Below are 26163 nucleotides of genomic sequence, written 5' to 3' on the forward strand. Positions count from 1 at the left end.
CAGCCGACCGAACGTTTTGGCGGACAAAGCGATGCAGAAGAGCTGCTGCATGCAAGAGCCAGAAGAAACTTGCATAATGTTTTTACATTTATACCCGCCCTTGAAACTTTAATAGCAAAATCGAATGATGCATATAATGACATGTATAAGTGTCATATGGCGGCGGCGGTGCTGCTACCCCAAAGTAGCAACTCTCCGCAGAAGCCGTTTCCTGTGCGACGTTGCTGCAATGAAAGTGCATACTTGGACAATTGCCATGCCCACACACACGTTTGACACATTGCTCTAACGACAACGGAAACTTAGACACTCAAGACTTTGTATACCGGATTCCGTGCAATGGCGAGAAATTAAAAAGATAGAGTAGACTAAACCGGAAAAAGACATTGCGATAAATATATACATTCGCATATATATATCCCAGGAAAACACGAACAGCACCAGATGTTCAGGAACGTGAAAGTCCGAGTACAACCAAACTTTCTGCATATTGGAAAAGGTTCTTGTTTCCCTTCCTTCCTCCTCCCTTTTCCCAATGACCACGACGAGCACCAGCATGTCATCTCCTGGCATGCATTCGGTTGCTCACCAGCCACGACTAGCTACTTGCACTAGATGTCATCAGGCCCTCGGCAAGCAGCATGTTCGCGCTCTGGATGGCACCTTTCATCCCGAATGCTTTACTTGCATGGTACAACAGCGGTCCTCTTACTATTGTAAGTCTTGCCCATATTGACCTTTTTCTTAACATAAGGACTGTCAAGCACCAGTGGCTGCCCGCTTTTTTCCGTTCTCGACGTATGACGGCCAAATACTTCCGCTATGTGAGCGCGACTACTTTAGACGTCTCGACCTTGTATGCGACAGCTGTCACGAAGCATTGCGTGGAGCATATATCATTGCAGGCGAGCGAAAATACCACACAGATCACTTTTCCTGCAGCCTTTGCACGACACATTTCGGCCCGAACGACTCATACTACGAACACAATGGCCAGTTTTATTGCCATTTTCACTACACGACCCGCTTCGCTGCGCAGTGCTGTGGATGCGACATGGCCATTCTTAAGCAATACGTCGAAATTAACCGCATGGATGTGATTGAGCACTGGCATCCCGAATGCTTCATGATTCACAAGTACTGGAACGTTAAAGTGGCCGTCAACAAGGACGCTGGCCCGCAGCAGGATGATTCACGCAATTCGTCAGAGTACTGGATCGCCTTGCAAAGAGAAACTGAAGAAAAAGTGTATCGCATTTGGACTGTATTGTCAGCTTTCGAAGGTAAAACGACGAGTAGCAGTAATTACAAGCGGGGGCAAAAACAACCTAACAGATCTCCTGCCTTTTGCAGAATCTTCCGCCGTGTGCATTTCGGAGATGCTACTTCACGTTTCCAAGGCCGAGTTTATCGATGGCATTTGTCTTACAGAGCGGTTCCTGGTGCACGTCGAAGCACTGTTCACTGCCCTCGACCAGCTCGACACGCTGTACCATGAAACTAACCTGGGCACATTCAAATATATACCCTACGCAAAGTCACTCTGCAAAAAGATCATCAACTTCTTTTCACTGCTTGCCAGAAGTCAAGATAAAGTCAACGATAACCAAGAGCTGCTAGCGCTCGTCACCTCGCTCGCTCACCGGCTTAAAATTCTTATTCGAAGCGGTCTGACAGCCGCTCTGGTACTGGTAAAGCAACTCGATATATGATCATTTACTGCTATGTAGGACAGGCAATGAACCTTATTCCGTTTAGGAATCCAAAGTTGCAAGATCAGGAGCTGTGTCAAGATTCTTGGCTAAACTGATGGAAGTCGCTGGCAAGGAAAGGTACAGCCGGGATAGCCAGCGACTTGTCAAGGCTAAACCCAACTCGGATATATGCCACACATGCAAAACCACGGTTGAAGATCGGGCAGTCAAATTGGATGATATCCGCTGGCATGCATCGTGTTTCCAATGTCGTCAATGCAAAACACCGCTCGACGAATCTTTGCACTTGGCAACCTTCAACGTCGCGTCCCAATCAGTGATCTGCGCCTCGTGCGCGGGCGTGCACGGAGAACCCGCCGAGACATGGAGCAGGTTCGAATTAGTCACTCGCCTCACTCAGTTTGCATATCTGTTGCGCATCGCCCTGTCCCGCCTATGCAACCATCTTCAGATCACAGACAGCCAGTTATCTAGCGTCGATATCAACATCACCACAAAGTACATTAGCAAGGAAATCACGGGCACCAAGGAGATTTCTACTTCTTCCTCATCACCTACCAAAGTGCATCCATCTCCACTCAACCAATCCCCACTGCCTATTGAAGATAAAGGACACTCGCCACTATACCCTACCCAGATCAACGATGTAACCAGCGTGTCTACAACTAGTCTAAATCGCAAAGTATCGCGTTCATTCAAGACTGCAAAGCGATCTACTGTGCTTGGAAACGCCTCTCAGCGCATGTCAACCGCAACGATACCCGAAGGGGAGGAGGAGGATGCTCCAACGACGACGACAACGACAACGACTACGACTACGACGACAAATAGTGCTGCAAACAACACTGTCCCCCAGCGTCTGGATAGTCTGCGTCGCGCTGACCAGTACAAGGACTTGCCAGCACTGCCGCGCACAAGCAGCGTCAACTTGACTGATCCTCCTGCAAGCCCTTGCGATACCCCCACGACCCCGATGCCCGGTTTTGGCGGATTTGGGACCAGGGAAGTAATGCCACGGACGAAGCAAGTGACTGAAGCAACCAGGATGGAAAGCAGGAACACGCCTAGTTACATGAGTGTCCATCCTGAAGAAACTGTGCAGCCGCCACAGCCACAGACTTCACTGCAACAGCAGCAACAACAAACGCATAGCCATGTTCCGCCAAACATGAATGTCTATCGGCCGTCAACGAACAAGCAGACCGGCAAAGTCCGCATCTATTTCTCAGAGTTATCGGCGCTCCAGTACATGATTGCAAGACACGTTGCTGTTGCACACATTGAGCCGTACGTCCGCGACTATTTTACTCCACGGGAGTTGCTCAACTTGATCGAGACGAAAAAAGCATCTATCTGGGGCAAGTTGTTTACGCCGTTCAAGCACGGCGCCGCCAAAAAGCCGAACAAACCAAAGGAAGATGGTACCTTTGGTGTGTCGTTAGAATTGCTGACGGAGCGAACGGGTGTCGATTCCAACCTCGGTGCCAGTCCATCGCCTATCCGTGTAGCTTCTTTCATCGATGATGCTATCACTGCACTTCGACAGAAAGGTGGGTCTTCTTTTTTCGAGTTGAATCTTGCCCATCTAATACCGTCTATTTTTCAGATGTCTCGGTTGAAGGCATCTTTAGAAAGAACGGCAACATTAGACGGTTAAAAGAGCTGACCGAGGCACTCAACAGAAACCCGCACGAAGTTGACTTGTTTGCAGAGAATCCTGTGCAGATAGCTGCTCTCATCAAGAAATTCCTGAGAGAACTACCTGACCCGCTCTTGACGTACAAACTCCACGGCTTATTCACATGCGCGCTAGAAATCAAGGACCCTGTTGCACGGAGACGCGTGCTGCATCTTGCATGCTGCATGCTTCCGCGGACGCATCGCGATACGCTCGAAGTTCTGTTCTTGTTCATCCAGTGGGTGGCCACGCACGACGCCAACAGTCTCATGGACACGGCCAACCTGGCGCGTGTCCTCGCACCCAACATTCTATCCAGCAAGACCAAAGATCCCGTCAAGGACGACTCATTCAAGGCGATCCGCGTAGTGGAAGAACTTTTGGACTCGTTTGAAGAACTATGCACTGTGCCTGACGACATTGAACCATTTTTGCACGATCACACACTTTCCAATGCAGACATTAACAAGGATATTCAACGGAAATTAGAGCATTTAATGAGCGCAAGCAAAGAGCAATAAAACACACACGCACACACACACACAAATGAGATGACTGCAAAGGTGGTTTGATTGATGAAATGAATTAGCAACAGTGGTTGTTGTGGTGGTGGTGATGGTTACATGTATATATACAAAGAGGAAAGAGCACAAGAGAAAAAAAAATTAATTTGTCTCTGGAGGATCATCTTCTACTAGTTCACGGAATGTTAACTCTTCAATCGCATCCTTGGCCACTGCGCCTTGTTGCTGCTGTTCATCATCGTCGACAATAATTTGCTCCATCGGGCTCCTTGACTTGGCCGTTATCTGCATGCTATCCATATTGTTACCACGGAGGTCGTACATTTCCCATACTAAGCGCCAATTGCCGCCTTGTTCAACAGGTGGCAAGAACTCGAGCAAGACGTGATGGAAATCAGTTAGGGTTGACTCGTACATGTTATAATCTTCAACGCGCTCAGTGTCGATATCTCCACCCGCCCCGCCGATAATGGTATAGTGAATCCCGTTGCGTGATCCACGCTCATAGTTGTGTTGGTGTCCGGATATGACGAGATCGACGCCGTACTTTTCAAACAGAGGGACGAATCGATTCTTTACAAACGCACCCCATTCACTTTGGTGTTTCTCGAACCATGCCTCTGGATCCCAGTACTCGAGGAAGGGCGGGACGTGGACGACAATGACTCTGAACTGTGCTTCCTGGAAGGCAGCACTTGCCAACTCGCTCTGCAGCCAAGTATCTTGCTGCTGCCAGTCAAGGTTGCTGTCGAGGACGACGAACCGGATGGCTCCGTTGGCGAGCGAGAATGCGAACCAGGGGTCGTTGGATGGACCGACGCGGGTATAGTGATACTCATACAGCGGATCGTGGTCGTGGTTCCCATGCGCGTAGATCATCGGCATCCTCTGCCCGAGTCCAAAGTACGTGAGCGGGCCGGCGAAATCAGTCTGCCACTGACGCAGCGACGGGTAATTTTGCACCGCGTCGCCGGCGTGCAATAGATAGTCTACATTTTTGTTGACTTGGCGAAGTAGCGACACAAATGTGAGCAGGCCAAACTGGTTGTCTGCCATGGCGGCGATTCGAATAGGTTGGGTGGTTTCCTTGGCATGCCACCGGAATTGGTGTCGTGCAACGGGTCGCCGTTGATGTGTAATCTGATACTCGTACTGTCCGCTCTTGTCCAGTGGACCGATGGTCGCTTTAAACAATGTGTGCCGATCATCGAGGACGACAGCGTCGACCGATTTCTTTTGTTGTTTTTCGTCTTGTGCTTTGTGCTGCCAAGAAATTTGCATCGTTGGCTCGCTTCCACGTGGTATACAATTCATCTCCCAAACAACTTGGACGTGCTCGGTATCTTGGATGTACAGAATCGGTTCCTTGCGCAGTACACCGCACGGCAACCATCGACTATCAAATAACGCATTGTCAAGTTTTATCCGCAAAAATGCTGCATATATCAGCAGCGTGTTTGAAAAATAAATCAGGAACAGGGCCAAAATGAACGCTGCAGCGAGGATTCGGCCGCGGTATCGTCGCCATCGTCGCTGTCGGCCTAATGCACCCGATCGTTGCAGCAGAGCATCTAGGAATGCATCCCGATGTCCCGATGTCTCCTTGTCGCCCGGGTACGGTGAAGTCGGCTGTTTGTGCTGGAAGGATACAGACGCGTAAGGTTCAAGACTGGGAGGTTGGAGCATCTTTGCTCTCACTCCATCCCTTAATGTTGACAAAGAAAAAGAATGAATAATTATTTGCTGCTGGTCCCGCAAACAAGAACGCCTCCTCCGGGAACACGACACAGGCAGACGCACACAAGTCCGTCGGCCCGTCCCACCTCACTCCCAGAAAATTTCATCCCTCTATAACACGCTCAGCCGATGACGGCAGTCTTCCACCTGTACTCCTGAGGATGCAGCATACTGTCACCCAAGAGTTCATATCCAGGGTTATTTTGTATTCCCTGAACGGTCTTCAGAGAATACAAGAAGTATTCTATTGTGGTGATAATTTGAGTGGAGAAGGTCAGGTCTGGGCAACTGGAGAAGTTCACGCCACTCTGGTATGTTTTGTGGACAATACAGTAAGAAACTGGCAACAAAAATACAGTGAATCTATATCCGATCTTTTAATTCTGAAGAACAGAACAATCTAGCATCTATCTACAGATCAGGGCTATTTATATTAATCAAATATTTCGAGAGAGAGTTTGTCTGTTGTATGACAGTTTACCGGGAAGACTAGATTTTTTATATATGATCTTATTGTTCTGTCCACGACACACTCAACAAGTTGCCACTCCTCCTCACGACATCCTGCGAACACCGGGCCACAGAATGCTTGAGGTTTACCAGGAACAGCATTGCCGAGCTTGTGGATCCTACGAGCAATGATCTGCACTCTTTGATGGTCCTAGCATACTCTTTTACTACAGGCCCGCGCAACATCCTTTCCTTAAACCATTGGAAAGGTCTAGCGATCATTAGCCTGTTTAAAGAGGCGAAGGAAACAGTTCGTAGGAACGCCGGACCTGAGGACAGGAAGGTCGAGGCTCTACAAACAGTTTGCGAAGCAACGAAACAGCAGTTCAGTAAAACTATCCGAGATATGCAAAGCCAGCCTGATCATGCCATGGCATATGCGAAGGCTGGATACGAATACACCTCTCGCCTAAAGCAGAATTATGACGAGATGGCCGAGAGGGGAGGAAGAAGACAACCAGCCAGATGGCCGAACCACCACCCAATGACAGTCAGAATACAAAGTTGGAAAATGACGTTCTCATCAACTTTTGTCGACAAATATATTCTCAACTTGCAGGGCAAGATGAACTGTTCAACTTGCTCTGAAGAAGGGAAACGACAGGGTATCTTCCAACGCTACATCAATGGTGCTAGTCTGAAGGCCACGTATTTACCGTAACATATTACCGCTATTACCGCTATTTTTACCGTTGTTACCGTTGTTCTGTGATATGCGGTTTAGAGAGATTAAAAATCGGACGTAAGAGTACGCTAAGCTGAATGTACTCAATTAATGAATGATTCTCTATGCTATTTACATGGATGTCTTTTTATACTATCTTCATTCTATTGATTTGATCTGGAATGGCTGCTATTTAATCATTGACTATATTATGCCCTTGTTCCTATCTTCGATAAGCATAGCATCTGATTCGCGGTCTCTCTTGCGAGGCATATTGCGCAAATACTGTGTGTACGAACTTACCATTTCAAGAGCATACGAAATTACTTCCTGGAAAGAGCGTATTTCGATGTGCACGTTCTACAGCAACAGCATCATCCCTATTGCCTTTTATTCTTCACGCTTCTCTAATTGCCTCAAATATGTATATTCACTGGTCTCTAACTTTGATTACACTGTGCACGAAGCAAACCGCTAACCACTTGTTGAAACTTTCAATGAACTCTCAAAAATAGACCAACACTATAGAATCGCTCTAAGTCCTACCATTTCCGATGCTCCCGGACATACGCGGACAAGGCTGATGCTTTTGGCTTGCCCCATCTAATTAAAAGATCTGGTAGAGACCGTGGTCCCATTGATAATATATCGTGTAAGAGCCAGTTCTTTCTGCTGGGCCTAGCGGCAACTGAATAGCACACAAGCAGTTATTCTTGGATTACCGTTGCACAAGCACTTTGACGAATATTGGCAAGAAACATGGAACAGGCCACATTGGATGAATCCTCCAAAGGGTGTTAACATATTTAGATAGCAGCTTTCCTTTTTTCTTTCCTTTTCTTTTCTACTTTTGAGCGCTGTAATCGCCCGATAACTCCATATCTACGCCAAACTGCTGATAGGTCACTTTGTATCTGAGCCGCAGAGGTTCCTGTTGGAAGTGTGTGTTAATAAGTGGTTTGTCATTCATCAATTTTTGCAGAGCAAAGCGACGAACCTTGTTTGGATTTTTGAGGACAATGTTCTGAGTCACAGAATTCTCTGTCTTTGCTGGCATCGTCTCTGACGACTGGGGCTCCATCTTGAGCTGCATCGATTTCGGTGCTGCTAGCCGGAGCGTCAAGTGCTCCATGTCCGCTGTCGATCGATTAGAGAAAAGAGCTTTGAGGTACCAGATAGTATCGGCCTGTTGGACTTGCAGAACAATGTGTAAACCGTTCTTGTTGACCAGGTCAACTAAATCCGCTCTTCTGTTTAGCAAATAACACGCGGGTAAGGCTTTGATGATAAATAGAAAGCTTACCCGGTTCGTGAGCTTCGCCTCCTCCGTTTCTAGATACAGGTTCCTGGAAATGATCGCTTGCCGTGCTGGGCGTGCCGAACGATGATGTGGATATGGTTGGAGAGACGGCGGTAGCAGTAGCAGGTGGTGCGGTGGCGGGAGAGGTCAAAAACGCGAGAGGGTCGAGTTGCTGTTGCTGTTGCTGCTGTTGAGGTGGTGAAGGAGAGATTTGTGCGCTCGAGCCAAAAAGATCGCTCAGTTCGTCTAAAACATTTGCCTTGCTGCTGGTTGCGGCGGTGCTGCTTTGCCTAGATTGAAAAGGAGCAGCACCAGCGGCGGGTGTGTCGTCGAGATCGATCAAGCTGATCGCTTGCTTAGGTTCTTCCTGCGAATCCGTTTGCTTTGGTGGTTTTCCACTAATCTCGTACTGTGTATCGTAGATACCCTTGACAACATCGGCAAACTTTGCCATGACATTGTTGATCATATCATTTAAAGTAAGAAGGTTCTCTGCAAAGTCGTGTGTGTTACTACTAAAGTGCTGCTTTGCAAAGACTCGTTTATATACTTGCCAATCTTTTCTGTGTCCTCTTCCTCTGTAATCATCTTTTGGATTTTTGGTTGAGCACCGGCGCTTGCATTCTTCAATTCCATTAACGCTTCGTTTCCGGTAATCTGCTCGCCAGGTTTGACATTTTCCAGCATCTCGTACAACAGAATCACTTTCTCCTGTATCCTGTGTAGATCCTCTTCGAACTTTTGCTTATAATTTGGCTTGGCTCGTTGGTCCTAATCTCTTCTACATAAATATTCAAATTTTCCTTTCACTCATCGCAAGAAGAAAGAGCAACTTACATAACCAGACATGACTTTCATGAGCTGGTTTGCTTCAACAAGATCCTGTGGCCGTCCTCGACGGATAAGTTCTTGTAATTTCTAAAACAAGCAGGTTCAAATGTTAGTCGAGGGAGCAACAGGCTTGTGCGTAAAATACAGGAAGCTTACAGCTGACTGTGCTAGGCGATCCTCTTCCTCCAACTCCTCTGCGGACTTGAGCGACTGTGATGGCGCGAGCGCGGCAATCGAGGAATCTCGCAGTTCTGGGAACCGGTAACCTGGATATACACACTGTAAGTCATCCTTTGTTGCAATTGTACAGGTCGTTGTTTCGGAAATCACCTTTGTACCGTAGCAGCCGGTACATATCTTTGATGTGTACTAGATCATCCTTGTGCCGAGACATATCTGCCAAGGCAACCTTCCATTCTTTTATAAGGTACAAAATTCGTTGAATGACAGGGTTCGGAAAAGGCTACATCAAATACATGTTTTTTTACTTAGTCGATGCCTCTTTCTTGATTGTAGACGCAGGACTTACTGCGGGGCGTTCGGGAAACTTGCGAACAAGCTCGTTGAGGAATTCTTTCGTCGCAATCTGCAAGTGAAAAGGGTATCCGCAGTTCTTTACACAGTTATCCAAAAGCTATGTATATTGGTCCAAGAAGTCAACATTTTCCCCGAGCATATTTTTTCTTTGATGATATATATAATCTTCACTTACTGTGAGTGCCAGCATGGCCTGGTTCAAATTCTTGCTATTCACGAGACGCACTATTGTCATGGCTGCTTCGCGTGGCCTGTGGGGCAGGTCAGGTCCACCGTACACTGCTGCTCTCAACTTCATAACTTACGCATTGCCTTGCTTTTTATTTATCATTTCGCAAATCTCGAGATTCAAAGCAAGGTCGGGCTCAAAGCGCGCAGGACTGCATGCTCCCTCTGTTGTTGCGTGTGAGGATTAGAATGACTCTTGAAGTTACGCCGCTGCTGCTGCTGCTGCTGCTGTTTTACCAATAAAGTCCTGTATAGGTGTTGACATATTCGCGTCTTCTGTTGTTATACCCGTCAGTCAGAGTTTCACCGCCAAGAAGACGATGCTGAATTGTCGGCCAAGATGGTTACTCGTCGGTCGGAAGTCTTGGAATTGGTGTTCCCCTTCTTTCCCACTTTAAACCATCGCACGTGATCTGCGCGCCGACAAAAAAAAAAAAAAAAAAAAAAAAAAATCGATACGCCTTTGCCGCGATAGGTATAAACACTGGACTTGGTATTTGGCGTTGATGGTAATTACATTCATGCTGCAAGTCGTTGGTGGTGCCGTTAAAGGGAATGAAACCATCAGTTCTAGTAGGTGGAACGTGCGTCGTTTATCAGCAGCAGCACGAGGTCGGTTATGCGCTTTTACATATTATAGTTTATTTCTATTTTCTCTAACGTTGTCGGACGCGATGCATTCTAATTTCCCTACTTTGTATTGTAAATGGTCTCCACCGATATCAACGGATAGTTTCAGAAGATTTCTATGTCCGTTATCATAGCAATGGTAAGTCGATAGCAAAGAAGTCTACAGGTTATCAACTTGTCGGAACGGCAGAATATCATTCAGAAGTGAAGTCTAGGGAAATAGCATCCGTGCGTTCATGCACCGTAGTGTCCTATTATCTATCCTGTAGACATCTCTCAAATGGATAGCAATGCACATTTTAGCTAAACCATTGCATACTTTAAAACGATTTGATGTCGCTGTGTTTAAAAGATCTACCTATTGCTGACGCCATGAGAGGACGAATCTCCGAATAATGTATATGTTGCTTTCCTCCCATTTAAGTGCTGCCGAAGATTCGAAACTCACAGGATGATACAGTCTTTGGTGGATCTCCAGTTGTCCCTTGTATTGAAATCGCTCGTTGTAGCCTTGCTCACCACAAGTATTTGGAATTCTCTACATGGAAATTTGAAGAAGAAGCAGCAGCAAGTACTAGTATGTAATACTCGGCCTCAATACTAACTTACTCTCGGCCTTGATATTACAGCAGCAGATTTGCGAGTGTGGTCGTGCGTGGGCTTCAAATGGCTACGTCGACCGTACATCGAAATCGTATAATCGACATCCTTCTTCAATTCTCCTACGATATGTGTTTCGTTCTGCAGTCATAGAACACCAGTCGATGTGAAAATAAATGGATCCATAACCGCATAGCTTCTTTAGCTTCGCAACGTCAACGGGGGGATAAAGAACATACTGGGGCTAAGAGCGATGCCTCTGGATTCTTCTCTGTCTCGCGCGTTCGCCTTCAGCATGCGAATGAGGTTTCCTGTATTGCATATGAATTAATAAAGAGGGATTTTAGATTGCAGTGCAAAAATCTTCCACAGTCCAAGCGTTTTAGGCAAGTTCCTCAAATCAGCAAAGGAAGTAGAAATATATAAGTTGCCTACGTGGACAGCGACGAAATGTCTTCGGGCCTTCACTTGAGTATCACGAGTCTTCCCACATAGCCAAAAAAAAAAAAAAAAAAAAAAAAAAAAAAAAGAAAAGACCTGCGAATGGAAACTTATTGAGCAAAGCAGAGGTGCTAACTTACCGATCCAGTCCATTAACATGATACATAGCTGATTTTTCTGATGTTCTTGATCAAATGGCAGCCTCTCCAAACACTTTATCATACATGTAAACACATGTATGTTCTTACTGTGCTGCTTCGATACTATCAGTGGGCTGGGACCTCGTGCCATCCGTTCCGAAGCGCTCAACTCTACGTCTTCATGCATCATGATAATATTGATTTTTCGTCCAGAAACAGTCGAAACGGTCAAGTTTCAGTTTGCGAACGTTGCATCATTCTCCATTCCAGCTTCTTCAGTTGCAACGCTACATTTCTCACCCATTTGGCCTTCCTTGCCACCTGAGAGCAGCAATATCGTGTGCTTCCACTCTTCCATAGCAAGCTAAAATAGCATTACATGCACAAGCTTAGCAATAATACCTCGCGTGGATGGCAAACCTTGAACAATCAAAGAGTTTGGATATAACTCTGTGATCCAATGATGGTGGACGGTTGTGTATATCGTCACAGATACGTCCATTCTCACAGTGGGGGAAACACTGTGGTAGGAGCATCTCCAAGCTTTTGTGCTCTTCTTTCTCGCGTCGTTCTACTGTTTTCACTTGCGCTCTGTTACGGCATAAAACGCGACATTTCTCCACCTCCTTGATGATCCCTATTTCCACTTCGGGAAGGCGTGGGATATTGCCAGGCGTCGCTTACTCCTTGTATCGACCACTGCTCAAAACCGAACTCATTGTTCAGTATCTTGCTTGAATAGAAAGCAAGGAATCGTATCAACGATCAAAGACAAGGCCAAGTTATTCGATATCAGACGATTGCATTGCGAGAGTTAATATATTTTAACTACTTACCTTAATGCAAATCGATCTTCGCGATTGTCGCCTTCCCAGTTGCGCAGTAACTCCAAAGCGAGTCCTGTCAGAACCTCCTTTTCCCGGAAGCCGTCGATGAAACTATTCGGGATTTCTGTGTTCTTCTTCAGGTACTATTTGACAGAAATTAGACAAGGCGGAACTCTCAACGAGAGAGTAAGAAAGAATTTTACCAAGGCGAACGTCCAATGATGTAAGATCGTTCGGTCTGAATCGAGGATGGCCATCGGCACTATCTCCCCGATATCGAATTGTCCATGCTCTTCCTCTTAACGCGCATCCACATGCGTAAGTAATATCTCTAGAGCAGGATATTTTCAAACAAGCTATTACCTCCTCCTTCTCAGCATGCTGTCTCTCGTTGACGGCTCCAATAGCTTATGCACTTCCTCTATACTCAGAATTGGTATAGGGTGCTCTAAAAAATTATCGCATCTATGTAACTTACCTTCTAGTGTTCGTTCCGCTGCTATCTTCACAGCAGATGAGGGTATGAAGTGGTCACGTGCTGGAATAGACTGGGATAGCACAGCTTGGGATGGGATGCTACCTTGCTTAAGGTTTCAGACTGGGAACGGATGCATCCAACAGAAAAACTGTCCATAACATCCAGTTGCGTTGCTAAATCTTTCGTTCGTCTCTATCGAATCACTAACCGCATCCTTTTCTTATAACTTACCGTCGCCTAAATCCCAATTTCCGAGTTTTATCTCCACTAGCAACAAATTCCTATCAATTCCTCCAACTCATTACTCCTTCCAACGCTGCACTGAGTTACCTGCTAAATTCGACAATCTTGATTTTTTCGAACACATGCTTGCTTCCTCTGCCTGATCGTCCTCTAAGCATACAGTACAGACATACAACTTTCTCTCCTGTTAATTAAATTACATCAGCATACTACCTTCCCGCTCCCGTTTCTAACTTCGGGTGCACTCCACAGCACGATTCCAGCTGCATCGAGAATGACAACGGAAGTACCATTCCATATCGTCTTTGTAGTCCGATACGTATGTAAAAGCGTTTCACTACTGTGGCTGTCGTGATATCAGCTCCAGTTCCAGTTTTCCGCTGCCTCCGTGATGTGTCCGGGAATAGATATATCAAAACTTGATTTGAAGAACCACGTCATCGAGTTTTGGACAAGCTCTCGGGTCTAGGGCGACTCGAAAGGAGGATGATTATCGAGGAGACTGGGGTCTTCATACACGCAGAAGGGTAGCCGTAACTTGAGACATAGGAATGAGTAACAGGAAAGAAAAGAAAAGAAAGGGAAGGCTGTAGTTCTGGTGACTTTTTGAAATGATGCCAAGTAACGTCTGATGTGAATCGACAGTATGATGCATGTCCAAAGTTTTGCAGTCATGATAGCATGCAAAATTTGCTGCTCAGACATTGCAGATACCCTTCCTTAACACGCTCTTGGATATAAAATATTCGGTTAACAGCGGATCATCCATGCTGAAGGACCTACATGCTGTTGAAGCCATGAGAGGAATATATAGATATCCCGGAAAGGTAGATAACCGTATATATAGACTCCGTACTTATTACACCATCTACATTGGAAGTTATGCATGCATAGATCTTTATTGCCTGGGGGATCATTGACAATATGGTGTCAATTGTTCATTGATGGTGTAACCGATGCATCTGCATCTGGGAGAGATTTTGTCCGATGACCAGAGTGATCGGCGCCGCGAGACATCAGCGCTAGCTGCAAACTGCTTATTTTACTGGATTAAGGCAGCGAAAAGATGATGTAAACTGCTGATGCTACCGGGCCGATAGTAAAAGCGAACATAGTTTAGAAAATGCTTGGCTTCTTTTCTTTTTTCACACCATTTCTACTTCTCTTCGTCCTCCTTCTCTCCCTCTCCTCCTCCCTTTTATCGTTAATAGATTGCCGCACCCGCTGGCTTTTCATAGAAGACATAGACTCAAGATTAGTAACGGGATCAAACGTCGTTGTGACGAGCACTGTTGGGGTAATTTGTTGTAACCATAACATTGATTTTCCTGAAAAGATATGAACGCTGGTCGTCTATCCTTCTTGTCGATTATTTTCATTTTTGCACTGTTACTGTGTGGCGATACCCGTGCACAGTTCTCTGACATCAATGTCAATCACCTCGTCGTCTTTGGAGACTCTTACACTGGTACGTAGAGCGATCGGCTGAGCAACCCCAAGAACGAAGATGGTTTGCAACCCGATGGAGCTAAAGTGAAACCAACTATTTAGCGGACGGTTCAGACAATATCAACGGTCCAAAATGGGTTAGACAGCTAGCGAACGCGTGGAGCAATACCACTTTGTTGAACTATGCAGTCGGCGGCGCTCTCTGCAACGACACGCCCAGCACTGCATCCCACTCTAGCGTCGAAAAGCAAGCTACTCTTTTCTTGCAGAACAGTACACGCTTCGATCCAAACACCACAGTTTACAGCATTTTCGTTGGTATCAACGATATGGTCAATGGCGTCTGTGAGTCTAGAATATACGACCCATAACTATTTAAGCACTGGGACATGCAGTATAACTAACATACATCGTCTCACGCACACAAAAAAGCTGCACCCGACGTCGTTGCGTGCATCCACGGGGAAATGCTTCGCTTGAATCAGCAAGTCCAGGGCACTCATTTTTTGATATTTAACATGGTCCCTTTCCATCGCAGTCCTCGCATTCTTTTGGATAACACTGTCGCCCAGAGCCAACAATGGATCCAGCAATTCAATCAGCTTCTCAACTCAACACTCGCACAGATGCAAGGTTTTGACATTGTTCTCATTGATAACTTTAACGTTGTCTCCAATGTTCTTGACAACCCTGCAAATTTTGGTATCACACAGAATATTACAGATTACTATTTGCGCACGCATAGCAAGACTTCGCCAAATATAGACCAAGAGGCTAATCAGTATGCATGGTTTGATATCACGCATGTTACGAACATTGTCCATCAGCAGATCACAGCGGCGATCACAGGCCAGCAACCTTTCCAATCCATCCCTCTTGCACGATCGCCATCGCTGTCACTTTCTGCACCTAATGCATTGTCTCGCGGTGCAACGGCCGTAACTAGCTTAGTGTTTGCAGTAGCAACAGTGTGTCTTTACGTTTTGTTCTAGAAATTCTTTTTGCTTTCTTCTATGTTTGCTTTGTTTTGTGTTAACTCTAGAGTAGAATAATTGCATGATTGTGTCGTCTGCGCATGTTGCGTGTATGTGGGCTGTAGGATGGTATTACGATGCAGTGTTGTTCTTATTGCTACTGTCGTTCTTGTCGCCGTCGACGGACGGTGAAGGGAATGGTGCTTCCTTGCGGGACTCCTCCAGCAGTTTATCAATGCCTTTTTGTTTCAAAGTTACCTTTATAAGAAAAACTATTAGCTTCTTCCTTGTTGCCTTTTCTGTATATGCTGTTGTTATTGACAGTTACCATGACACAGGCTCTGTAGTCTTTAAACAATTCTTCGCATTCCGGCCGGGTGTCGCCCTTAAGAAACTTTTCAGAGTACCATTTATTGAAGCAAGCATCGTACTTTTGCTTCAATTCTGTGCAATCAGGTCCAACGCTCGACGACATTGTCGCTCCGTGCAAGGGTGTTAAAGTGTGTGCGTAGTTTCCCGAATTTTCATTGTCCCAGCAGCGCGGGGCGGGCTGGCGGCAGATGGAGATTTCGACTCCCACCACTCCTCCCACTCCTCTCTCTTTCTTCTCCCGCTACTGCTGCTATGTCAAGCAACGATGCAGAACTGTTGAGACGAATCAACGAGCTTTCCGGTGCCATTCAACAGCATCGTCTGAATCAGTCGAGCAATCGAGGTCGCGGTTTCGCAAGAGGGATGTGGCCACCGAGAGGACGTGGCAGAGGTGGATCATACAACCTGACACTTCACAACGCTGGGACAACACGCTCCGGCTCGTACAATCGCACGCTGGGCAAAACTGGCGCTGCTGCAACGTTACCCTTTCATTCTCACAACATGACGCTGAATAACACGATACCAAAACCAAGCTATTCTCCACACGCAGTGATATCAAGACCACCACTACCACCACCACCACCACCAATGATACCCAACCCTTCATCACCGATTGCGCGCCCAAGCCCGCACCGTAAACTCATCAACAACACTGCCGTCCCCATTGTTCAGAGCACGACCCCGACGGGAGAGAGAAGTGTGACGATTGATGGCATCAATTTTATCGTAAAAGGCAGAAAATTGATACGACAAGATCGCTTAAGCAATCGGTCATTGCCACCGACAATCCAACCTGGTTCTCTCATCCGGCTGCGACGACGAACATCGAAACGGTAAATATTCCATTGTATGTGGATCGATGGTGCTAACTGGATTATGTATGCAATAGAAAAGGGATTACGACTCCAGGTTTGAAACGCAGCAAACAAGGAAACATGGTATACATACCCGGTCCGCAATCTGAAGGTTATGTTCGGCAAGGGAAGGCTGGAAAAACTCTTGTTTTGAAAGAGAAGCAGCAGCAACAGACAAAAACCTACTGTGGAATATATACACGCTACGGTACGTTGCCACCAAACCATTAGTATACCCTTGCCTCTCCTTTAGGTGATGATGACGACGAGAAAAAATTTGTATAGGAAAATGCAAGAAAGGTGCACGCTGTCCGTTCATTCACGACCCGAGCCGCCGTGCTGTTTGTCCGTGGTTCTTGAAGAACGAATGCAAGAAACCTGCTGGGCAGTGTCGATTATCGCACGAGCCTACACCAGAAGTTATGCCGCACTGCAGTTACTTCCAGCGTGGCAGTTGTACAAGGGAGTCTTGTATGTTTATGCATGTGCATGTCCGGCCGGACGCGCCAGTTTGCAGAGCATTTGCAGTTGAAGGCTATTGTAGCAAAGGATTGGCGTGCAAAAACAAACATGTGCACGTGTGCCCTGAATTTGCAGCAACAGGCAAATGCTCAAATGCAAACTGTCTTATGCCGCACGTAGCACGACGAACAAAAGAGCAGTCTGGTGTTGCCGGTGTGGCTAGTTTGCGAAGCTGGGTGAGTGCCAAATATTTGCATGAACAGAAAACGCAGCAACAACAGCAGAAACAGCAGCAGCAGCAGCGTCGCGGCGAAGATATAGGAAAACAGGAACAGCAACGAACAGACGAGCGATCAGATACTGTTGCACGCTCGCAACAGGAGGAGGAAGAAGAAGAGGGATTTGTGCGACTCTTCGACGATAATGACGATGAAGGATGGTCGCAATATCAGATAAAAGAAGATGATGGACAAGAACTACGATTTAGTGAAGAACAAGAAGAGGAGGATGAAAATAATGACAATGAACAACAGCAAGAAGAAGAATACAAAGAAAGCTCTGAAGAAAGCATGGATGAAGATGATGATTATGAAGAATATGAAATAGAAGATCAGAATGATTAAAGATGACTTTTTAAAAGGAATTTGTTGCTTCAGTAATGCTGGGAACAAAAGAGCTGGGAAGAAAAACGATCTGCTGTGGTTTGTCATATGGAAAAAACAAGGACCGAAGCCCGCTATATTATTTAATGTGGAATACCATAGCACTGGGGATGAGGGAAAAACGATCTGCCGGGGTTTGTCATTGGGAAAAACCAAAGGACCGAAGCCCAGTATATTATTTAGGGTGGAAGAATTCCACAGCAGCAGGATACTGCAGCTAGTTCTTCTTCCATATAATATACACAATGACTCCTATAACAGTTCCCAATGAAGCACGACGTATACTCACCCTCCTCGCTCAAGAAAACCCTGCTCTAAAGATATCCAAAGAGGATATTCGGAACCAGGTTACCTTTGAAGGTAACGAGACACCGATGCTTCCCGGCGGCCTCAAGTCGGATGCTCTCTGTGCGGCTATCTTTTCTGCGTTTGGACTGGTAGCCGACCAGATAGCCAGGCAACGCTTTGGGTAATAGATTTACTACAGATTTTAAGGACGTTCTGCTGACGCGATGGTTTTCGCAGGGGCGAGCCCAGCAAGGTCAAGGTGAACACTACACATGCAACCTTGTTTTTGGCAAACGTAGGTCTTTTTTCTGTCAATGGCAAGTTTGGTGGCGACAAGGATAAACCAGCTCCAAACTGGGAGGAAGATGGCATGTGGGGTCCGCCTATGCACAGCGCTGCCACGCGCATTTATGAAACTAAGGATGGTCGCTATTTCCAGCTTCACGGTGATTTGAATGCAAGCTTCCTGCTCAAAGACATTGGACTGGAAGACAAGCGGGATATTAGTCTAGAAGAAGCACAGCAGATTGTCGCAAACTGGGTGAAACAATACACGGCGGATGAATTGGAGAAAATGATGGTTGAGCAAAAACACAGCGGAAGCAAGTGCTACAAGCCCGAAGAATGGCTAGCAACAGATATGGGCAAAGCGTTGGCTGCAAGACCGCTCTGCGATGTTCGGCAACTTACACCACCTACCAATGAACCTGTGCCGTATCTTTCGCCATCGAATGCTAAGCGCATTTTGGAGGGTATCAAGGTCGTTGAAATGGGCAAGTGCTACTTGAAAGAGAGAGAAAAATGGTTCCCATTTCTAACAATATATTCCAGTCCGAGTAATTGCTGGTCCTACTATTGGCAGGACGTTGGCAGAACTCGGTGCTCGGGTTATCAAGGTGAATCCACCGCATTTGCGTGACATTACTATGCTTCAATACACTTTGACGGCTGGCAAGCACACAGTTGCTCTGGATGCCCGGGATCCTAAGCAAAAGGCCCAACTTGAAGAGCTAGTGAGCCAGGCCGACGTGTTTATCAATGGGTTCCGGCCAAACTCTTTGGAACGTCTGGGATTCGGCAAGCAGCGCGTGTTAGAATTGGTGAAGAAGGCTCGAGGCGAGAACGCCAGTATCGTTTACGTGGACGAGAGCTCGTACGGCCCCGAAGGTCCCTACAATGGCCGACCTGGCTGGCAACAAATCGGCGACACCGCAAGTGGTGCATCGTACGTGCAAGGCCGTACCTTGGGACTTGACAATGAAGAGTGCGTGCTCCCTCCCCTACCTATCTCTGATCTTCTCACTGGAATCGTCGGCGCAACCAGTATTTTATGCGCCCTGCGTGATCGTGCCGTGCAAGGCGGCAGCTACTATGTCTCTGCAAGCCTTGTCAAAGTTAAAATGGTGAACGTCGCCTTGGGAACTTATCCAGAAGAAATCATCAAAAAGGTCGCTGCAGAGTACGACTTCGGCTCGATGCGCGCTATTGATAATGTTTCCGACTTGTTGTTTAAGGTCATCAAAGGATGGAAGCAAAAGCATCCTCGAGAAATCGACCTCAATGGTGACAGCCCCTTCTTTGTTGAGTTTCAAGAGGGACCACTGGGCAAAATGCGCATTGTAGCGCCTGTTACGCAGATCGAAAACTACCCCTTAAAGTGGGATCATCCACCTCGTCCGTATGGAAATGATGAACCAACTTTTGTATATTAGCTGATTGAATAATAAAAAAATTATGTCGTTGCGTTACAAGTTTATTCTTGGTTTAGTATATCTTTTGGCTGTCTCTGGTGGCGAGAATGCGGTAATATATATAAATTGCCGGTTACAGTGATAATATAATGATAACAGTGAAACGAAGAGCAATTACACGGATGTTCTGGTTGAAACAAAGAGGACTCTAGTGTGAATGATTGACGAGTCTATAGAAGCAGAGGTCGCAAACACGTGCCCATTCTCCTCTGTCTCGGTTGAGAGGATCAAAAAGAGGTAAGCGATTTGCACTGTGCTTGTGACAAATGAGGATGCCACAGCTAACAAATTTCACTGTCAAAAAAAGGAAAGCTCCAAATGCATTGCCACCTTGTTTTACCTTCTACAGTGATGACGGCGATTGTACCAGGTGAATTCGACATTGCACCGTTTCTCACCTAGCGTGAACTGGCATGCTGTTGACTGCGCATCGTTGACCCAATCATTTGGCGAGCACAGCATGAAATCAGTACTGCGAGAATCATGAGGTATATGCAAGAGGTAGTGATGAAAATGCACATCCTGGTCTTGTTGATGATTCTGCAAGTACTAAAAGGGTGTTTACTTGGCTTGTTTGTATATAAACCTTGGGCATTTGTTTGTTTTACCTGTGGTAGCAACTGAGGCTCTGTGGCAACACACGTGCCAGTAACGATGAGATCTGTTGTGTAGCCCAAATGGTCCTGCTCTCGGCTGATGATGGTGCCTGTACCCACGGCGCCTCCAAAAACCAGGCCGGCCGTCCAGCGAGCACGGGTCATGAGCAGTGGAGTAAACGACATGCTGCTGCTGCTACTGTCTTGGCGAGCTTGAATTGCGCTGGTAGATGAGGAAACAACCAATGCAGCCTCGTTATCCTGTGAACGGTCCAAAAGTTGCTCGAGGTCCTTGAGCATGCGCTCCTGTCTGAACAGTAATTGCTGGTATGTTTCCACATGTTTCCTATAATTCTCTTCCTTCTTGTCGAATGATTTTAAAAGCACCCGGTGCTTTTGCAACAATTCCTTGACAAGGGTTTCTGAGCGAGAGATATCTTGCGCAAGGTGCTCCAACTTTGCAGCATGCGCGATACAGCTAGTCACCAGATGGATAAGGGAAGAATCCTCATCCTTTGACGCAGCGGTCAACAATGCAGCGCATGCATTCAAAGAATTGTCTCCAATAATAGTATCTCTGGGAAGACTCGTCTGCATGATCGCCAAGTAGGAGGTCGGTGTATCAAGCGAGCGATTGCTCTGCTGCTTTGTTGCTTCACTACTAGCTGTCACTATTTCTTCCTCTGTTACTGCTGCTGCCGCTGCCGACGAGCTGAGGGGCCTTATTGGTGTGGAAGCTTCTTCTGCGACGTTGTTCACATCCTGCGATTCCCAAAAGGTCTCCATATTTGCGCCGCTACCATCATTATCCTCGACCTTGCTACTGGGAAAGATATCGTGAAATTGCTCGCTATCGAGCTGAAGGTCCTTCACCTGCTGCTCTTGCTCTTGCTCCTCCACTTGCTGTCGCTGTTGCTGCTGCTGATCTTCTACTACAGAGGCCTGGGCCGACATCGTCGCTGTGCCTACGTGGTGGCGTTTCTCCTTCGTCGTCATCGTTGACTCCTGATGCATTTTGGTCTCTGCGGCGTCATCACTTTTGGTCGACTCCTGACTGGCCTGACTATTATCTCCCTTCGTATTCGACTCGTCGTTGTCATTGCTATCAACTGTAACAAGGTTGCTCCTCTTGGTTGTCTGTCTATTGCAAGCTTCACAAGTTTGTTGGCGGAGGTGTGATACAGGTTGCAGAGAGGGTTGCCGAGCAGATTTGTTTGATGAGGATATAGAAGAAAATACCGAAGATATGGACGAATGGTTGTGCATTGAAACCAAGCTACCGGTACTTCCGGTAGCAGCAGCGACCGGGAAATTCAATAATGATGACGGCAACGAAGCTGTTGTTGCAGCGGAAACATCTTGCTGCTTTTGAAGAGGATGCAGCGATGCATTATCTTGCTTTGATGCAAACAAAATAGGGTCAAAAAAGAAGCCCGATTCCTGCGCTGCTGTTTCCATGGGTGGTAACTGAGGTGGTTTTTCATCCACAAAGGATGTAGTCGGTCCAGAAGCAGGAGCAGCAGCATTTTGTATAGTGACAGAGCGTTCCTCGCGATTGGATGACATTAGAGATGAGGCCTTAGAGGAAGAGGAGCCGTCGTCGCCACCTGGAGACGACGATTCTTGGCTTGCCCGTGATCGTTGTCCGAACGGTGACCAAGACGAACGTTTACCATTTGTAGGCCGTGGAGTCTCCGGTGGAGACGGTATACAGCCGCTGCATTCTTGCTTATTATTTTTGTTGCGTATCTTGTCCAGCTTTGAAGGTTTCTTTTTATCATCCTTGGAACGGTGTGGTGATGATAAGTTGCCGACCATCTTTGCCAAACTGGAAGCCGTTGCTCTAGAAAGTGATTGGCGTCGAGAAATGAACGATGAAGGCTTCTGACGTTGTTGCTTTTGCCGTTTTTGTTTATACTCTTTTGTAGACCCTGGATGATTAGGATCGACTGTTGCGAATGACTGCATTGAAAGTAAAGAGGTGGATTTGATCATGGCTGAAACACTGTTACGAAGAAGCGACCGCCGTCGATGAGGCGTTTCTGGCTGGCATGAAGCCGTGCTTTGGACCGAGGACGTACCATCTTCGCTGCTACGTTTCCTGCCGTAGCGTGACATGAACCCTCGGTTGGTACTGCTATTGTTATCGTCGGAGGAGGGCATTGCAAACGGGAGGCAAAGGATGAAAGAAACAGGAAAAGATGTAATACTCTGCTGGCCCTCGATAGGGGTATCGCTTCCCCACATCTCCTAAAAAGTGGGTTACAGAAAAGAGGGACCTTCTTTTGTTCAGGGAACTCGCATGATGCGTGGTCCTCATCATCATTTTGCACGAGACACTGTGGTATACAAAAATTTAGTCGAAACTTCTCTGGAGGCAGCAGAATTCGACATCGGGTTTCATCTCTCGGTCGCACAGCAGTTAAATAAAAACTTATTTACGCTCGGTATGAAAACAAAGCAGTAGTGGCATGGGTGTATTTACACTAGCCGCATGTCGCTGCTCTCCTGCTGCTTTACCCGCATCGTTCTCTCGACGCCATTGTACTTCATGCAGTGACAAACGTGGTCTGGCAGAGGAGGAGGTCAGGCAGCAAAGACGTCAAACGAATTTTGGATGGGATGTGCGGCCCTGAATCGGCCGAGAAGTTCCACGAGTCCCTTTATTGTCCTGACGCTCTTTGCACGCCACACAGATTATTCTTGTCCCTCTGCTCCTCAAATGTCACTGCTGCTTCTAGACTGATATCCCTTTCATTCACAGGTTCATGTTTCTAACACTGTCACGCAAACGCCAACAAGCCGAGTAACCTTGCCGTCATCGATAACTATAGTAACAAATAATAAGGAGAAAACACGAAATGCATTAATTACAGAAATTGCCTAAAACTTGCAGGCTATACAGATTTTATATCTCTGATGTTTTAGTATGTACATGACCAGAGCCTCTTGTCCCACTAACTTGTTGCTAGAACGTATATTATGACAAGAATCTGCAAAAATGATACGTCTGGCTCGTTGCTAGGGAGTGCGAGGAGTAAATTAAAATATAAGTATTGAAATGTATGCGTTCACAGACATCTTTGGTTGGATATCGAATTAGGGCGTAACTGTGTAAAGAGGGTATATATACATAGTAGGTATGTGCATGTAGGAATTGTGAGAGATTTCTTTTTTTCAATAGCTTCGGCAAAGAGACACCAGAAGACTGATGAGCACCGTCAAAATCAGAATTGCTAATCAAAAAGGAAATGAGCGTCCTTCCTTTTGGCTTTTTGCTGCATGCATTCTTTAACTTACCGACCGTTGGAATCCAACTTTGCAGAGCATCCCATATATCTTGTCGCCGCCGAGCTGCTTTGACTCGTTTGTCCAAATTGCTCAGTCTGATGAGATAGTTTGCACCCTTTCTGTAATTTTCTATGGATGTAACTAATCTCTCATGCCTCGTGTGTGCTTTTTGCATCTGCGGTTTCCGCTGCGATGTCTGCTGTAACGTTTGCAGCATTCGATCTCGACTGTCTTGTCGTCTTTGAGTAATTTTTGTGTTCAAAAGCTGCACTTGTTGATCCAGCGTCTGAAGCTTTGTGATGTATCCTTCTATTTCTTCTTTGCAACTTGCAATCTTGTTCCCTTGGCTACAGACGAGGTTTTGCATTTGCTTAATGTCAGAGCAAAGCTTCTGGATAATCCGTTCAGATGATCTAAGCAAAGATCAATCAGCATTGTGAAAAGCTTCAGGTATGCCCAAAAAGCACCTACATTGGAGCATCGTACATATTAGATAGGGCATTGGAGACGGAATGATTATCAAAGTGGGCCCACGATTCAGGCACAGAGAATGTTTGCATTTGATCGTGTATCCTATGCAAATCCAGTGGCGACAGTGTAATAGAATCTTTTCTAGTTACTGACAGCTCCGTTTCGATTCTGTTCCTCGGGAATAGCCGGGCGTTCTTGCGTTTGGTCTGGAGTTTACGCAAGAAATTGTCCTTGCGTACACGACCGCGGCGCCGGCGACGAGTATGCATGTAGGCTTCATCCATGGACACATATCCAGTCGCCACATTATCTTCGCCTCCCGATGTATAATTGCTGCTGTTTGCGGAATTGTGATGCTCTTTGATGCGAGACAGTAGCCTACGCTGCCGCGGTCGTCCTTTACTCCTGAAACCGAAACGGTCGTCGACGACTTTCCACCTCTTTCCCGCTGCTTTTCCGCCGTGCAAAACAGTCAACATGTCATCGTCGCTTGTGAGACTGCCTTGTCTTTTACGAGTTGAACGACCCAATCGGCGCACGGTGCTGACTAGACGAGAGGCAATTTGCTGGCCCCGCTTTGGATACGTCGACAGGGGCAGGTACGCAAGTTGAGACTGGTAAGGACTGATGCCTAAATTGTCAGCAGAATCGTCCCCAAAGCTCAAGTCTCTCAGGGCTGTAGTCGAAATATTCTTTTGCGTAACTAGCCGCTTCACTTCTTGAAATTCCATCGCAATGGAGGGAAACGTTTGGGGTGGACAAGTGAATTGTCACCTTGTGGGGCGTTGTGCGGATCACACTTTTGCGGACTTGAAAAAGTGCGTCGATCCGTGATCCGTCGTGCCGGGCGTTCAAAAATGAAAAGTATCTCATACTGTGCACATGGATAGTACTAGAACTGTACTACAAGGCAATTATATGTTGAAAGCGAGGTTTAAATGAAGAAAGACCAGGGATTATATGAGAAATGGATAACGAATGCCTGTTGCTTTTTTGCCTGTTTCGCTGCTTTTTCGCACACAAATTTATTGGAACACTTCCTGTTCTTCTTCGTTTCTTGTTCCGTTTCTTTTCAAATATTATTCCCTTTTCAATTGTATAAAGAATGGTCCATTGTACAGGCTGCTCATATCTATTCTTTTTGGTACGTTATCATATCTTTCCTATTTCGAACAGGGAAAGGTGTCAAAATACTCGAGAAAAATAGCATAAACATTGTTCTTTCCCTTCCTGTTTAAGTCAAGCGCAAAAAAGGAGTTCTTGCGAGATTGTCACGTGACTAACTTCTGAAGTAAAAAAATGTGTTGATTTCGACAGGTTCTGTGAAAGAACAACAGCCCGACGGGGGGCTCGAACCCCCAACCTTGAGATTAAGAGTCTCACGCTCTGCCAATTGAGCTAGCCGGGCCTCCTGGTTGCTTTTTAAAATTAAATGTACACCTTGAAACGTATGATTACGTGACTTTTTCGTAAGCTAACACATCAATTTTGATAGCTGCAAAGATAACCGAGAATTATTCCATACTACGGACAAAGTTTCGTGTCGAGTGGTACTCATTGACCTTAGACTACATCAATTTTTAATTTGTGTGCTTTGTGAGCATCAGTGGCTGTAACGTCCTGTGTTGCAAAGATGTACATGTTCCTTTTCAGTCATTCTGATTTCAGAATGCTGCACGTTTAGAATTTGACAAAGTCAATAACAACATTGCTGGAAGCAGTAGCTAACTATATTATTGTACTTGAACATCCGAGTTACAGGCGACAGACGACGTTTTGGAACGTTGTCAGCATTTTCGTGCTCAACACGAAGATGGAAATGCCGAACGAATTGAACAGCGGAAATGCGCCAGAAAACCGAGTAACACGCAAGAAAACGTGTTTTTGACGCTACATTTTATTATAAA

At 46.2% G+C, this 26163-nt stretch overlaps 11 protein-coding genes and 1 non-coding gene across 12 annotated transcripts; 5 read left to right on the forward strand and 7 right to left on the reverse strand.

Moving 5' to 3' along the window:
- Positions 1-535: 535 nt before the first annotated feature.
- Positions 536-3914, forward strand: VTP01DRAFT_2118 (uncharacterized protein; the record flags this gene model as incomplete). Its single annotated transcript, XM_069380544.1, has 5 exons — positions 536-691; positions 755-1283; positions 1354-1691; positions 1759-3265; positions 3322-3914. The coding sequence occupies 5 exons, from the start codon at positions 536-538 to the stop codon at positions 3912-3914; spliced, it is 3123 nt and encodes a 1040-aa protein (XP_069237621.1).
- Positions 3915-4058: 144 nt separating this feature from the next.
- On the reverse strand, positions 4059-5603 carry VTP01DRAFT_2119 (uncharacterized protein; the record flags this gene model as incomplete). Its single annotated transcript, XM_069380545.1, has 1 exon — positions 4059-5603. The coding sequence occupies one exon, from the start codon at positions 5601-5603 to the stop codon at positions 4059-4061; it is 1545 nt and encodes a 514-aa protein (XP_069237622.1).
- A 706-nt stretch (positions 5604-6309) lies between these two features.
- VTP01DRAFT_2120 (uncharacterized protein) lies at positions 6310-6825 on the forward strand (the record flags this gene model as incomplete). The annotated part of the gene is made up of 1 exon (XM_069380547.1): positions 6310-6825. One exon carries the CDS (start codon positions 6310-6312, stop codon positions 6823-6825), a length of 516 nt encoding a protein of 171 aa, XP_069237623.1.
- Positions 6826-7672: 847 nt separating this feature from the next.
- VTP01DRAFT_2121 (uncharacterized protein) lies at positions 7673-9989 on the reverse strand (the record flags this gene model as incomplete). The annotated part of the gene is made up of 11 exons (XM_069380548.1): positions 7673-7759; positions 7826-8064; positions 8132-8620; positions 8683-8899; positions 8966-9046; positions 9116-9225; positions 9290-9422; positions 9489-9593; positions 9672-9747; positions 9802-9889; positions 9962-9989. 11 exons carry the CDS (start codon positions 9987-9989, stop codon positions 7673-7675), a joined length of 1653 nt encoding a protein of 550 aa, XP_069237624.1.
- A 723-nt stretch (positions 9990-10712) lies between these two features.
- On the reverse strand, positions 10713-12619 carry VTP01DRAFT_2122 (uncharacterized protein; the record flags this gene model as incomplete). Its single annotated transcript, XM_069380549.1, has 8 exons — positions 10713-10892; positions 10964-11076; positions 11536-11580; positions 11644-11712; positions 11784-11899; positions 11956-12126; positions 12372-12505; positions 12566-12619. The coding sequence occupies 8 exons, from the start codon at positions 12617-12619 to the stop codon at positions 10713-10715; spliced, it is 882 nt and encodes a 293-aa protein (XP_069237625.1).
- A 1802-nt stretch (positions 12620-14421) lies between these two features.
- On the forward strand, positions 14422-15524 carry VTP01DRAFT_2123 (uncharacterized protein; the record flags this gene model as incomplete). Its single annotated transcript, XM_069380550.1, has 3 exons — positions 14422-14551; positions 14635-14877; positions 14965-15524. The coding sequence occupies 3 exons, from the start codon at positions 14422-14424 to the stop codon at positions 15522-15524; spliced, it is 933 nt and encodes a 310-aa protein (XP_069237626.1).
- A 114-nt stretch (positions 15525-15638) lies between these two features.
- VTP01DRAFT_2124 (uncharacterized protein) lies at positions 15639-15981 on the reverse strand (the record flags this gene model as incomplete). The annotated part of the gene is made up of 2 exons (XM_069380551.1): positions 15639-15764; positions 15835-15981. 2 exons carry the CDS (start codon positions 15979-15981, stop codon positions 15639-15641), a joined length of 273 nt encoding a protein of 90 aa, XP_069237627.1.
- A 149-nt stretch (positions 15982-16130) lies between these two features.
- On the forward strand, positions 16131-17820 carry VTP01DRAFT_2125 (uncharacterized protein; the record flags this gene model as incomplete). Its single annotated transcript, XM_069380552.1, has 3 exons — positions 16131-16714; positions 16771-16943; positions 17021-17820. The coding sequence occupies 3 exons, from the start codon at positions 16131-16133 to the stop codon at positions 17818-17820; spliced, it is 1557 nt and encodes a 518-aa protein (XP_069237628.1).
- Positions 17821-18104: 284 nt separating this feature from the next.
- On the forward strand, positions 18105-19859 carry VTP01DRAFT_2126 (uncharacterized protein; the record flags this gene model as incomplete). Its single annotated transcript, XM_069380553.1, has 3 exons — positions 18105-18328; positions 18385-18899; positions 18979-19859. The coding sequence occupies 3 exons, from the start codon at positions 18105-18107 to the stop codon at positions 19857-19859; spliced, it is 1620 nt and encodes a 539-aa protein (XP_069237629.1).
- Positions 19860-20046: 187 nt separating this feature from the next.
- Positions 20047-22657, reverse strand: VTP01DRAFT_2127 (uncharacterized protein; the record flags this gene model as incomplete). The annotated part of the gene is made up of 3 exons (XM_069380554.1): positions 20047-20179; positions 20239-20447; positions 20507-22657. The coding sequence occupies 3 exons, from the start codon at positions 22655-22657 to the stop codon at positions 20047-20049; spliced, it is 2493 nt and encodes an 830-aa protein (XP_069237630.1).
- A 1014-nt stretch (positions 22658-23671) lies between these two features.
- Positions 23672-24987, reverse strand: VTP01DRAFT_2128 (uncharacterized protein; the record flags this gene model as incomplete). Its single annotated transcript, XM_069380555.1, has 3 exons — positions 23672-23730; positions 23795-24198; positions 24257-24987. The coding sequence occupies 3 exons, from the start codon at positions 24985-24987 to the stop codon at positions 23672-23674; spliced, it is 1194 nt and encodes a 397-aa protein (XP_069237631.1).
- A 604-nt stretch (positions 24988-25591) lies between these two features.
- Positions 25592-25664, reverse strand: VTP01DRAFT_t69. Its single transcript has one exon. It is a non-coding gene; the product is annotated as a tRNA-Lys (tRNA).
- Between the last annotated feature and the right edge of the window lie 499 nt (positions 25665-26163).

This window comes from Rhizomucor pusillus (assembly GCF_041956525.1).
Source record: "Rhizomucor pusillus strain CBS 183.67 unplaced genomic scaffold VTP01scaffold_12, whole genome shotgun sequence".
NCBI lineage: Eukaryota > Fungi > Mucoromycota > Mucoromycetes > Mucorales > Lichtheimiaceae > Rhizomucor > Rhizomucor pusillus.